Raw genomic sequence first — 14,327 nt, 5'->3', positions numbered from 1 at the left:
ACTCTGTATTCGGTGATTACCCTCCTGCGCCTGACTCCTTCCACCACACTCATCACAGTCATTCTAGTTATGTGAGAGATACAGGCGTGCTTCTCACACAGCCACCGTCACGCGTCGGCCACGCGTTTGTCTCCAACATATACTATGCCCACATACTCTAGTGTAGCTGTGGGGCTTACAAGTCTGAATATCTTACAGCCTAATTTTCAAGACATCAATGTACAGCAACATTTTTAGGTGTCACTGCAGAACACCCTCCATATGCATATGAACACATACTCAGAGGTGGGGCTTACAAGACTCACATTTCATATACTCAGAGGTGGGGCTAACAAGACTCACATTTCATATACTCAGAGGTGGGGCTTACAAGACTCACATTTCATATACTCAGAGGTGGGGCTAACAAGACTCACATTTCATATACTCAGAGGTGGGGCTTACAAGACTCACATTTCATATACTCAGAGGTGGGGCTTACAAGACTCACATTTCATATACTTTTCAAGACATCACTGTAGGACAAACATTTGATTTGATATCAGAATATACTTCAAATAAAATAAATCAATGTATGCTACAGCAGAACACATATTATAGTATATAGGCCTCCTGCCTATCTGATAATATGAAGCGCATACACAGATTAACTTCACAGTACAGAACAAGTTTGTAAAGTTTTCCAGAACCTTCCACAACACGGCCATTTCCTGGTGCGTCTTCTCCTCCCTATCTCTTGTTTTGCTCCTGGTGTCTGTGACACATCTGGGTCCTTTAGCAATCCATGACCTCACATAGGGGACTGGGTTGAATTTGGTCAGGGGTGGGCCAACAAGGTTCAGAAAGAGTAGCCCTGATATGGTGGAGGTATGCAGAGAGGCGCGGGTTGAGGTGCAAATCAGATTCATTTGAGAAAATCCCTGCTGGCCTTCTGCACTGGAGATGGGGATGGTGCTGACCACCATCAACATCTCTTAAAGTCCATCTGGAGATGGGGATGGTGCTGACCACCATCAATGTGGACCCTACTACAGTTTAACCAGCTCAGCTATAGACTACACCAGCATGACTAGTATCTATGTGGACCCTACTACAGTTTAACCAGCTCAGCTATAGACTACACCAGCATGACTAGTATCTATGTGGACCCTACTACAGTTTAACCAGCTCAGCTATAGACTACACCAGCATGACTAGTATCTATGTGGACCCTACTACAGTTTAACCAGCTCAGCTATAGACTACACCAGCATGACTAGTATCTATGTGGACCCTACTACAGTTTAACCAGCTCAGCTATAGACTACACCAGCATGACTAGTATCTATGTGGACCCTACTACAGTTTAACCAGCTCAGCTATATACTACACCAGCATGACTAGTATCTATGTGGACACTACTACAGTTTAACCAGCTCAGCTATAGACTACACCAGCATGACTAGTATCTATGTGGACCCTACTACAGTTTAACCAGCTCAGCAGTCCCATTGAGAGAAACCCCAGGATAGAGGGGCTGAGTGAATGTGGTCTGGACTCTGTGGAGGAGGGTCATTGTGTCAGAGACACTGTAGAAGGACAGAGTACCTGCCTTGTGATCCAGGTACACTCCTACTCTGGAGGACTGAGGGCCTGATACTTTAGTCTTAACACTATTGTGTCTGAACCAATAACCACCACTAGAGCACACTAAACTCCAGGACTTGTTATTGTATCCAAATGCACCATCTGTCCCTGTTCTGCTGATGTCTTTATATGAGACTGCTGTAGCACACCACCCACTCCACTCCACCTCCCAGTAACAGCGTCCAGACAGACCCTCTCTACACAGAACCTGCCACCAGTTGGTGAATCTGTCTGGATGATCAGGATATGGTTGGACTTGGTTTGTATAGGTCACCTTTCTGTTCCTTTCAGACAGAGAGAGGTGTGTGTGTGCTGTGTTTGGGTCCAGTGTGAGCTGACAGGAATCTGGGAGAAGAGCAGAGCAGAGACCAATGAGGGGAGTTAGAACAATAAGTTAAGTCAGATACTGTATCTACCCTGTCTTTGATTAGAGCACAGCAGAGATCAAATCAGAGAATAATGAGGAGTCAGATAGATACCCAGTCTTTGATTAGATCTACTATTGCTATATATTTCTAGAGGGATTGTTAGGAGTGTCAGTAAAAAGAGACTGTTAGTTACTTCAGAATAAAGAGACTCACATTGTAAGAACTGTTCTCTGGTCTTGGGCTCTGGAGGCAGTACAACATCCACTATATTCACTACAGACACACAAACACATTCACAGAGAGAGGGAATGTTATCATCACACCATATTCCACATGTATATGACTAGTAGGGAACTTTCAATGGTCTAAAGTTGATGTTCTTATTATTTTCAACACACCTGTAGTGGAGATCTTGGTCCATTCTCCTTTAAGGACGTCTTCTAGTTTCTCTCTCAGTTCAGACACAGTCTTACTCACATCTCCAAAGTACTGAAGAGGACGGACAACGATGCTGGGTAAGTCTGAAGATACACTGGTACTGGAGAGAGACTGATAACTCTGGAGAGAGAGAGAGAGAGAGAGAGAGAGAGAGAGAGAGAGAGAGAGAGAACAGAACCAAATGATTGAGAGTTTCACATTGAGTTTTAATTTCATATCACATGTATCAAGGCAGTTGAGTTACCTGGAGGAAATGGATGTGATCCTCTGTGTGTGAGAGCTGCTCCAGCTCAGTGCTTCTCTTCCTCAGCTCAGCTATCTCCTGCTCCAGTTGCTCCAGGAGTCCTTCAGCTTGACTCACTTGAGCCTTCTCTTGGGCTCTGATCAGCTCCTTCACCTCAGAGCTCCTTCTCTCAATGGAGCGGATCAGCTCAGTAAAGATCTTATCACTGTCCTCCACTGCTGCCTGTGCAGAGCGCTGTTAAGAGAGAGAGAGAGAGAGAGAGAGAGACTGACTTGTCTTACTTTAATGAGCCATCCTCATTACACTATCACCCCCACCCCTAAAAACACATTGCGTGCCACCACAACCTCTACACAATCACATTATCCAGTACCCAACACCACAGTACAATACACCAAACAGCACCACATTCCAACCGTCCATCCAACCCCTCCTCTCCAGCCGTACAGACAGCCCCCCTGAGCCCCCATACCTCCTGAAACATCTCCACACTGTTGATCATTTTGTACAACTCAAACTCAACCCTAAGGCGTCAACAGTAATGGCATTACCCTGGCAACACAGAAAAAACATGATGAACAGTCTGTCATTGCAGAAAACGGACACCCCTCCCCAACTCCCAGGTCAACCCGAGCCAACCAGCTATTGGTGTCCAGGGCTCCATGTAATACCCTCCACTGGACGACCCCTGACCTTTCCAGCACTGGGAGCTTATAGAGCCCCTCCACCTATACCCTGCCATGCTCTCAGCCCCCACAACCCCCTGCCACTGATGCCCCTTCACTCCCACTAAGCTCAGAGTGTTAAAAGTCAGTAAGTCCTCCAGACTCTCCTGCCAGTCCCCAGTCTCTGCTGTCACTTGCAGTGGTGGAAACGGTGGTGGCCCCTCCTCAGGCTGCTCCAGCCCTCAGTACTGCAGCATAGAAATCAGAGACCCCTGGTGTATTGAGTCTCTCCGGCCGCATGGTCTCTCCTATCATTGCTACGCAGACGACACACAATTAATTTTCTCTTTTCCCCCTTCTGATAACCAGGTGGCGAATCACATCTCTGCATGTCTGGCAGACATATCAGTGTGGATGACGGATCACCACCTCAAGCTGAACCTCGGCAAGACGGAGCTGCTCTTCCTCCCGGGGAAGGACTGCCCGCTCCATGATCTCGCCATCACGGTTGACAACTCCATTGTGTCCTCCTCCCAGAGTGCAAAGAACCTTGGCGTGACCCTGGACAACACCCTGTCATTCTCTGCTAACATCAAAGCGGTGACCCGATCCTGCAGGTTCATGCTCTACAACATTCGGAGAGTACGACCCTGCCTTACACAGGAAGCAGCACAGGTCCTAATCCAGGCACTTGTCATCTCCCGTCTGGATTACTGCAACTCGCTGTTGGCTGGGCTCCCTGCCTGTGCCATTAAACCCCTACAACTTATAGCAACACACGTCCTGTCCAATAATTTCCCAGACCTTTTAAAAAAAAAATCAGAGGCAGACCGTCTGAGAGACGGCAGCTGAGAGTTTGTGAAAGGCCAGGGAAATGTCAATTTGATTTCTCTGTGACAGAGAGAGTTTGGAAAGGTCTGTGAGCAGAACCTGAGAACACCCAGGATCACAGAGTTATGCCCTCTATAAATCAGAGTACAACTCCACAGCCGCAGCCTCATCTCCTCACAACAGAAGTTACCCGCCCATCAGGCTCCCTCATCTCCCCACAACAGAAGTTACCCACCCATCAGGCTCCCTCATCTCCCCACAACAGAAGTTACCCACCCATCAGGCTCCCTCATCTCCCCCACAACAGAAGTTACCCACCCATCAGGCTCCCTCATCTCCCCACAACAGAAGTTACCCACCCATCAGGCTCCCTCATCTCCCCACAACAGAAGTTACCCACCCATCAGGCTCCCTCATCTCCCCACAACAGAAGTTACCCACCCATCAGGCTCCCTCATCTCCCCACAACAGAAGTTACCCACCCATCAGCCTCCCTCCTCTCCCCCACAACAGAAGTTACCCACCCATCAGGCTCCCTCATCTCCCCACAACAGAAATTACCCACCCATCAGGCTCCCTCCTCTCCCCCACAACAGTAGTTACTCCCCCTTCTGCTGTCCCCACCTTTCCCAAAAGCCCTGGAAGCTTGAGCAAAACGTGACATCTTGGAAGAGCTTTACATGGAATTTCCAATAGGACACCTGCCTGGGCCCAGGTGAAACAGAGAACCGAGCCCTGTACTAGGTGCAGACACATTTTGGAAAGCAAAGCAAAGACAAGGAAATTGATTTAGGCTCTAACCACTAACAACCTACCCTTACACACCTCTTTTGCTACCCCTGCACTAAGATTTGTGCCATGGCTCAGCACCTGCGCCCCCTTCCACCAGACCCCCAATACACTTCATTAATCACATCACTGTGTGTCTCTTGCTAAAAAATCACGTTTAAATGTTTTTGTTTGACATATTCCCCTAGTCTCTGCCGCCGTTCATGTTAAGGAAGTCTAACCGTGAAATCTCCATAAGAGGTGGGAGGGAAATCACCACAATCAGAAACCAGTAGAGAAGCCCATAAAGCCGCCATGCCAGAAAAAAACATCCATTTAAGCATATTCTGAAGACATGCCCTTAAGAACCCATGACCCATTTTCTCAGCCTATACCGCTTCCTGGGTGAGAGGACACTAAACCCCTCATTCTTCATCACGTGTTGTACTGACCTTACAAACCTTCCAGGATCAATCAAATAAGACTCCAGCAGAACCTTCTTTTTCCCCTTCAGTCTCCATCAGGAACCTAGAAAGTTCTCTCAGCGTATATACTGGGCCCTCAGCCTGACTGGCTGTCAGCTCTGGATCCAATGAGCCGTCTGAAAACGAGACCGCCTTGTCCTCCGCTCCCGCAGACTCACCTCCCCCCTCTTCCTCCTCCTCCATTGGCACGGTACCGTCCTCCTCCTACCCAGTCTCTGCCCCCCTGCACTTCCCCCCTGATCAGTGCCTCTTCCCTAATGACAGGCAATATTTCCTGGGATGAGCCCACCAAGCCTTCGCCCACCGGAGTCTCTGTTACTACAGAAACCTGCCTCAGCTCATGTATCCCAGCTGCAACCCTCCCCACCACCGCTTTCTCCACGGCCTGCGCACCACCACTTGGCCATGCACTACTACCGTGTAGCTCAGTTGGTAGAGCATGGCGCTTGCAACGCCAGGGTTGTGGGTTCGTTTCCCATGGGGGGAAAGTATGAAAATGTATGCACTCACTAACTGTAAGTCGCTCTGGATAAGAGCATCTGCTAAATGACAAAAATGTAAAAAATGTACTCTCCTCCCTCCTGGTACCCCTGCCATTTATTTTGCAATTCTGAGTAATCACTACTTTAGTAAGAAAAAAACCTTTATTCAGTACTACTGCAGTTGCTTAATAATTCCAATAGATGGCAGCATAAGACCATGAATGACATTTCAGAAGATTAGTTTAGTTCTCTCCCTGGATACACCACCACTCCCCCTTACAGGAAAACTCCTGCCTGAGCTTTTTACTGTCCCTTTCCACACTGCTAACGCAAGAGGAAGGACTGAAAACACATTACTGGGAAGTAATATAATGATGAGTCATGTTTATTATTACCTGTTTTTATGCTCATGTTTTGAAATTATACTTCATTACTATAATGATTATCAATACGCCTGAACATTAATTCAGTCACCTCTGGTCGACAAAAACGTATTTTCCTAGTACATTAATTGTCAAATTCATCAACCAGCATCGAGCACTCTGCCTTCTCAGGCAAGCGAGGGGCATGTTGAGGTAAATATGCTAACCGCAACGGTTGCATTATGTAATTTATTGATGGGCTGGAAGATGCAGTGTTTTTTATTTTCTATTGTCTGGTTTTATTTTTTAATTGGATCTGTATGTGATGAATAGCTTGGAAGGAATGCATTAATGAGGAGCACTGTACTGATATGGATTGTTTCACATAACAGGCTGATAAGAACACTCTCTCTTTGTAGTCTGTGAAACTGTCCTTGAACATGGAGTACAGTGGGATGGTGTCTTTCTGGGTGCTGACTCCGCAGGTTATTATCATAGCAACCATGCTTGGCAACAAATGGAACGGATTGGCTGAAATGGAGTCTGGACCACACTCAGTCCTTTGCTCTGGTTGGCCAACAGAAGAGGTGGAGGCTTTCTGTCAGAGTATTTGAGACATTTCTGTAAACAATAATTCTAGTTCTCAGAGTGCCCTGCGCGGTGGACCCGTGAACCTTCATACTTTTCATACATACATTTTGCATATAATAAATTAAGCTTGGATTGAAGATGTCTTGATTCTTATTCCAATACCAGATTTGAATTACGCAATTTCTAACACTATTCAGAGGCTATTTACTCCCAATATGAGATAATTTTCTATAGAAGGTTTTTATAATGCATGTTTACTAGGGTTGAGGTTAGCGCATCTGAGTAGGGATTATTTGGGTTCAATACCTGTCCTCCCTATCAATCATATTGCTGCTTGTAGCCTATAACTGATGATCCCCACACTAGAAACACCGAAAACTATCTGTGCTAGCAAACCCTGTGTTCCACCCCTTCCCCTGTGTAACCTTGAAGTTTGATAAGAAACAAACACTTGTCTACGAAAAGAGACATGTTTAACGGATTCCACTTGGCACCCAGCCGAGAGCACACGAAAACCACTTGCAAATTTACAAAAACTAACCAACTACTTGCGGTCTGTTGGTAAGTAATAAACGGAGGCAGATTAGCCACCACAACTCTTATCGAAAGAGGCGACATCTGCACCAACACACCCCTCCCAAAAATCCCACTGACAACAAGACAAACCTTTTCATTAACCCAACCACCGCCTTGTTCATTGTGGATGCAGAGTGCAGATGTTCCGCTCCAACCTGTTCGCCGACCAGGAGCAAAACTTCCTCCACACCTTTCTCCGGAACGCACCTGAAGCGACAGCGTTTCTTCTCCACTCGGTTGAGGCCATCACGCCGCCCTAACAAACTACCCCTACTCCCCCCTCAACTCTAAACAATAAACAGTGGAAACCAATAAGCAAACCCTCCACCATCAGAAATTACATTCAGAAAATACGCAAGAACCAAAAGAAAAAAGAATAGTAGCCCTCCTCACGAACCACAAATCTCTCACACAACCAACATCTTCTTCTATGATATAATGGCGGTCCACAAACCAACGTTAAAGGTGCATGCCGCCACCTACTGTGCTGGAGTGTGTGGTCAATCACGGTTTCCAACATTTCTAAAACCTCCTACCTAACTCAATATAACAACACATGCTCCACCGTTTCATCGACCGTACCCTCCAGACACAAACCATTCCCATGCTTGCCAACCAGATGTAATGACGAGTTCAATGTACAATGTCCTAAGCACAATCTAGTAAACACCACCTCTTCCTTCCTAATCTGACCTTCGAATCTTGGTCCATCAACCTTTCTGTAAACCTGTAAACTATTCATATAAATGCCGGCCCTTGTGCTCAGAGTACCATCTCTTCTGCCACACATCTATCAAAATGGCTCTGATCTTACATTTGGCCTCACCTCTACCCAGTGGAACATTAATATCAATTATATCTTGTTTCAAAGCTCTTTTAGCTAACTGGTCTACAATTTCATTCCCTTCCACACCCGAATGTGCTGGGACCAAGCAGAATCTCACTACTACACCCATTCTCTCAATTCTCTATAATAACATTAATACCTCCAATAGCAGGTCACTCCTATTAGATTTACCAGATGATAAACTATTCAATACAGACAGAGAATCTGAGCATACTATAATTCTACCAGGTTGTACGTCCTCCACCCACTGGAGGGCAACTATTATCGCCAACAGTTCAACTGAGTATACAGACAGTTCATCTGTTAGTCTTCTACATATCTGCACATCAAATTCAGGAACGTAAACGCCTGCTCCTGTGCGCCCACTATCTGGGTCCTTGGATCCATCTGTGAAAAGCATTAAAAAAGCATAAAAACTTCTACCAATGTAATTGTCAACCAGTTTCTCTATATCACTGACTTCTGACCAATCTTTCCTTTTCTCTACCAAGGTTAGATCAACAACAGGGTCTGGGAGTAACCATGGAGGAACATCCCCTATCACCACAGAAGGGCCAACCTCCAACTCCCTCAAACCGATCTCATCAGCAAGCTTTCCAATTGTCCAACCAAAACCACTGCCTTGTCTACTAGTATATTCCCAACAGTCATCTAGAACAGTAGCAGTGGGATGCTCAACCTCACAGCCTTTCAACCCAATAAGATAATGACCATTTTTTACGCTGTATATCCAAAGGCATCTCTCCTGCCTCCACCAGTAAGGCACATACAGATGTTGATTTAAATGCACCAATACATATCCATATCCTTAAAGCTATATACTGGATTCTGTCCAGCTTCTGAAGCCAAGTTATGCCTTGTTCGATAAACTGTACACCAGTAATCAATTGTCGTCCTGATCAGAGCTCTATAAATATCCATCAACAATTGTCTGTCAGCACCCTATTCATAACCAGAGACCCACATAACCAACTACCATGAAAGTTAATGAATGAGAGAGACAGAGACATCGTTACAATACTGTACATAGACATAATATAACGGTTCTTCTTCTGAAGGAGTTTAACGGCGGTTGGCATCCAATATGTTGCATTACCGCCCCCCAACTGGACTATAATATAAATCCATTATACTTTGTGATACAAAATGGGAAAAGGGGAAATTATAATAATACAAAAAACACCCTTCCAACTAACCCTACACTCATTAAATACCCACTACCCAATTCCACTACTTTGACCCTATCTGCTCCTGCACCATGCCAACGGCCTGGGAGGACGGGACACCACCACTCAACACACCCTGGAACTCTTCTGAAATCTAATCTTGTATGCCCAAATACTTCTCTGCAGCTGCCACCACAATATCCATTTTCTGTGATTTACGTTCCATTTCTGCGGTATAGTTGATAACCATTGCTATGAACTCTAAGAAGCTAACTTTACTAAAGCATATATCACTCGTTGGCCTATCCCTCTGTGCTGGCACAGATCTACTACTCACAGGGATCCTCTCAGGATCTCTCACCCTTGACCCATCCTCCTCTACTTTCTTCACTGTCTCAGCATACGACACCTTCTGTACTACTCTGACTCTAGCCACCTCAACCTGCCTCTCTCGCACCGGACACTTCCAATCCCCAGCAACATGGGCAACCCTCCAGTTGACACACACAACTTTATCCACCGAAACTACACAATCCTCTTTCCCCTCCTGCACAATTCCCACATCTTGGAATCTCCCTCCTACAAACTGCTGCAACATGACCATAATTGTTGCACCTGAAACAGCACAGTGGATTCGGCACAAACTTTATTCACCAGAACAATCCTTTATCCCATTCTCTTCCACACACATAAAACATCTTGGAATTTCTCTCCCACAAACTGCTGCGAAATGACCATAAACGTTGCACCTGAATTGTTTCACCACGCTCACCACCGGGTCTGCGTCCCACCAAACGGCGGGAATCACAAACACCAGGAATCTTCATCTTCAATTTCTCCACCTCCACACTTAACGCTACCCCAGAAATCACTCCTTTCAATGGTGCCCTGTTCCTAAGAGCAAAGCAAGAAACAGATCTTGACCCAAGTTGCGTGACACGGAGCGCCCACTCCCTCTGGTCAGAAGAAACACAAACAAATATCACAAGTCCACTACAGGTTACCTTCACTGATTCAACTGCACCCAACTCCTTTCCCACCCACCCTGAAACTACAAATGGATCTGCCAAAAGGTATGGATCCACTTTCTCCAACAATGTAATTCTTACTGCACCAGATTCTTCTTTATCATGTCCATTGATGCCAGGCTCTGGTTCTGAGCTCATCACCACACCTTCTACCTCACTTAACTCTCCCTCATTCATTTCAATTTCACCTCCTGAACTCGGTCTGGCGAATGGCTCACTCTGTTTGCACTTGAATTATAACATTTGAAATGTCTCTATTCCTTTGAACATTTTGTGAGTGTAATGTTTACTGTTCATTTCTGGTGGTTTATTTCACGTTTGTTTATTATCTATTTCACTTGCTGTGGCAATGTAAACATATGTTTCCCATGCCAATAAATCCCTTTGAATTCAATTGAATTGAGAGAGAGGAGAGAGAGAGGAGAGAGAGAGAGAGAGAGAGAGAGAGAGAGAGAGAGAGAGGAGAGAGAGAGAGAGAGAGAGAGAGAGAGAGAGAGAGAGAGAGAGAGAGAGAGAGAGAGAGAGAGAGAGAGAGAGAGAGAGAGAGAGAGAGAGAGAGAGAGAGAGAGAGAGAGAGAGAGAGAGCTTCATGTTAATGTATAGGGGACATGAGTCAGTCATGGTTACTCAAGGTTATGTGATGAGAAAGCCCCGCCTTCGACTTCAAAAACTGTGTCGGCCCTCGACCCAAAGGGAATGTCCTCTTGGTGTAACGGTCAAGATGTTGTTTTCTCTCCTCAGTAGACCCGGGTTCATATCCCACCGGTTACATTAAGCAGTCTATTCTCTGAAAGGGGTCCAGACAGCCTGTTCCCAACAGTGGAGCCAGTGGGATTGGATAGGGGCCCCTCTCTCTCTCTCTCTCTCTGACTGGAGGAGAGAAGTGAAATGGTGTGTCTCCTCTGGTCAACAATACTCACCTTGAGAGACTCCACAGCCTGTTGGAGCTCCTTCAGCTCCTTCTCTCTCTCCTGGAATCTCTGCTGGACTTTCTGCTGACTCATCCCCAGCTGCCTCTGTGGAGAATCACTCTTCAATGAGCTATCAAGCTTTATTTGTCCAGTAGATCAATGGTATAGTAATGGGACATAGGGCCCATAGAAGATAGGGATTAAAATGTTGAGGAAGTGTCTGTGTGAAATTATATTATTAAGTTGTTATGTGAATGATTATAGTTTTAACAGTGCACAAAACAGGGGAGCTGATTGGGTGTTTGATAACGAATGATAATGGTGTTTGATAACGAATGATAATGATGTTTGATAACGAATGATAATGGTGTTTGACTTTAGAAAATTGTGATACATTTGGAGACTCTGGGTTAACATATCTATATAATCAAGGTTTGTGTTCATATTTGTTCTGCCGTGGATCGATATCACTTGAATGATCTCATATTCAAACAGCCTTAGTTCCTACTGTACAGTGCCTTGTGAAAGTATTCACCCCCCTTGGCATTTTTCCTATTTTGTTGCCTTACAACCTGGAATTAAAATGGATTTTTTGTGGGTTTGTATCATTTGATTTACACAACATGCCTAACACTTTGAAGATGCAAAATATTTTTGTGTGTGAAACAAACAAGAAATAAGACCAAAAAAAAGAAAACTTGAGCGTGCATAACTATTCACCCCACCAAGGTCAATACTTTGCAGAGCCACCTTTTACAGCAATTATAGCTGCAAGTCTCTTGGGGTATGTCTCTATAAGCTTGGCACATGTAGCCACTGGCAAAACTGCTCCAGCTCCTTCAAGTTGGATGGGTTCCGCTGGTGTACAGCAATCTTTAAGTCATACCGCAGATTCTCAATTGGATTGAGGTCTTGGCTTTGACTAGGCCATTCCAAGACATTTAAATGTTTCCGCTTAAATCACTTGAGTGTTGCTTTAGCAGTATGCTTAGGGTCATTGTCCTGCTGGAAGGTGAACCTCTGTCCCAGTCTCAAATCTTTGGAAGACTGAAACAGGTTTCCCTCAAGAATTTCCCTGTATTTAGTGCCATTCATCATTCCTTCAATTCTGACCAGTTTCCCAGTCCCTGCTGATGAAAAACATCCCCACAGCATGATGCTGCCACCACCATGCTTCACTGTGGGGATGGTGTTCTCGGGGTGATGAGAGGTGTTGGGTTTGCGCCAGACATAGCGTTTTTCTTGATGGCCGAAAAGCTCAATTTGAGTCTCATCTGACCAGAGTACCTTCTTTCATATGTTTGGGGAGTCTCCCACATGCCTTTTAGCGAACACCAAACGTGTGGTAATGCCTTTTTTCTGGCCGCTCTTCCGTAAAGCCCAGCTCTGTGGAGTGTACGACTTAAAGTGGTCCTATGGACAGATACCCCAATCTACGCTGTGGAACTTTGCAGCTCCTTCAGGGTTATATTTGGTCTCTGTTGCTTCTCTGATTAATGCCCTCCTTGCCTGGTCCGTGAGTTTTGATGGGCGGCCCTCTCTTGGCAGGTTTAATGTGGTGCCATATTCATATGCACGAACCACTTTTCCGTTATTTATTTTTTAGAATTATTTGAAAAAAGTTATTTTTTTTAAATTCCACTTCACCAATTTGGACTATTTTGTGTATGTCCATTACATGAAATCCAAATAAAAATCCATTTAAATTACAGGTTGTAATGCAACAAAATAGGAAAAACGCCAAGGGGGATGAATACTTTTGCAAGGCACTGTATCTTTAATTCTTTGTTTATCAGACAGTCACCAACAAGTAGTTCTGGTCTTACCTGTTTCTCAGTCCTCTCTGCTGCAGCTGACACTGTATCATGGCCTTTATGTTCATCCATTGTACACAGATAACAGATACACTGCTGATCGGTACGACAGTAAACCTCCAGCAATTTGTCATGATGAGAGCAGATCTTCTCCTGTAGTTGTGCGGTGGCTTTAACCAGCTTGTGCTTCTTCAAAGCAGGAGATTCATAGTGAGATTGGTGGTGAGTCTCACAGTAAGAAGCCAAACACGTCAGACAGGACATGAGGGCTTTCCGCTTTCTGGTCCCAGTGCAGACATCACATGCCACATCTCCAGGTCCAGCATAGCACAGAGCAGGAGGGGGAGCAGCCTGGAGTCCTGTCTTCTTCAGTTTCTCCACCAACTCAGCCAACATGTTATTTTTCCTCAGATTAGGCCTTGGAGTGAAGGTCTCTCTGCACTGAGGACAGCTATAGACCCCTTTCAGAACATCCTGATCCCAGCAGCCGTCAATACAGCTCCTACAGTAACTGTGTCCACAGGGGATGGTGACCGGCTCCTTCAGCAGATCCAGACAGACAGAACAACATAACTGGTCCTGGTCCAGCAGAACTCCCTGCTTAGCCATTTGGATGGTTGTTCACTCTCACACAGAGAGACGACACAGAGACTCAGATCAGTTTCGTTTCCACAGAAGTGAGTTTTTGGGAGGGGAGGGACTTCTGGATCTGCCAGATAGGTGAGGTTAGAGGGAGGGAGGGAGGGAGGGACAGAGAGAGAACTGCGTTCAACGTGGAGAGGGAGACAAATATTTTCGTTTCTAGGTTAGGGCCCTTCATTTGGAATAAATCTAACAAATATGAGTTGTTAGAATATATAAAGGGTAACAGTTCCTATTAAGTACATATTATAATTATTTTAATAAGCTTCAAAATGCCAATATACTGTAGTTTAAATGAATACTGTATGTATTGACTGATCATTGAGAATGAGGTAATACTTTACATTACAGTGTGGTTATTACTGTTAGGCCTAGGGTCAGGGTTAGAGTTACTACATTCAGCAGTAACCCTAACCCTAGCCATATCTAGGACTAAAAAGAGAAGACGTTTTACAATCAGAATTCTTTGTATCTCTTCTTAGT

The 14,327-nt window shown here is 45.2% G+C and overlaps 1 protein-coding gene across 1 annotated transcript; it reads right to left on the bottom strand.

Annotated features, from left to right (window-relative positions):
* Positions 1-1,273: 1,273 nt before the first annotated feature.
* On the bottom strand, positions 1,274-13,811 carry LOC311122612 (tripartite motif-containing protein 16-like; the record flags this gene model as incomplete). The annotated part of the gene is made up of 6 exons (XM_084196953.1): positions 1,274-1,971; positions 2,208-2,267; positions 2,393-2,552; positions 2,677-2,910; positions 11,398-11,493; positions 13,215-13,811. 6 exons carry the CDS (start codon positions 13,809-13,811, stop codon positions 1,463-1,465), a joined length of 1,656 nt encoding a protein of 551 aa, XP_084053079.1. The 3' UTR covers positions 1,274-1,462.
* Positions 13,812-14,327: the final 516 nt, after the last annotated feature.

The sequence above is a fragment of the Coregonus lavaretus genome, assembly GCF_964263955.1.
Source record: "Coregonus lavaretus genome assembly, contig: HAP1_SCAFFOLD_7992, whole genome shotgun sequence".
NCBI lineage: Eukaryota > Metazoa > Chordata > Actinopteri > Salmoniformes > Salmonidae > Coregonus > Coregonus lavaretus.
The sequence above is the reverse complement of the archived record's forward strand: the minus strand, read 5'-3'. Positions and strand labels throughout refer to the sequence as shown.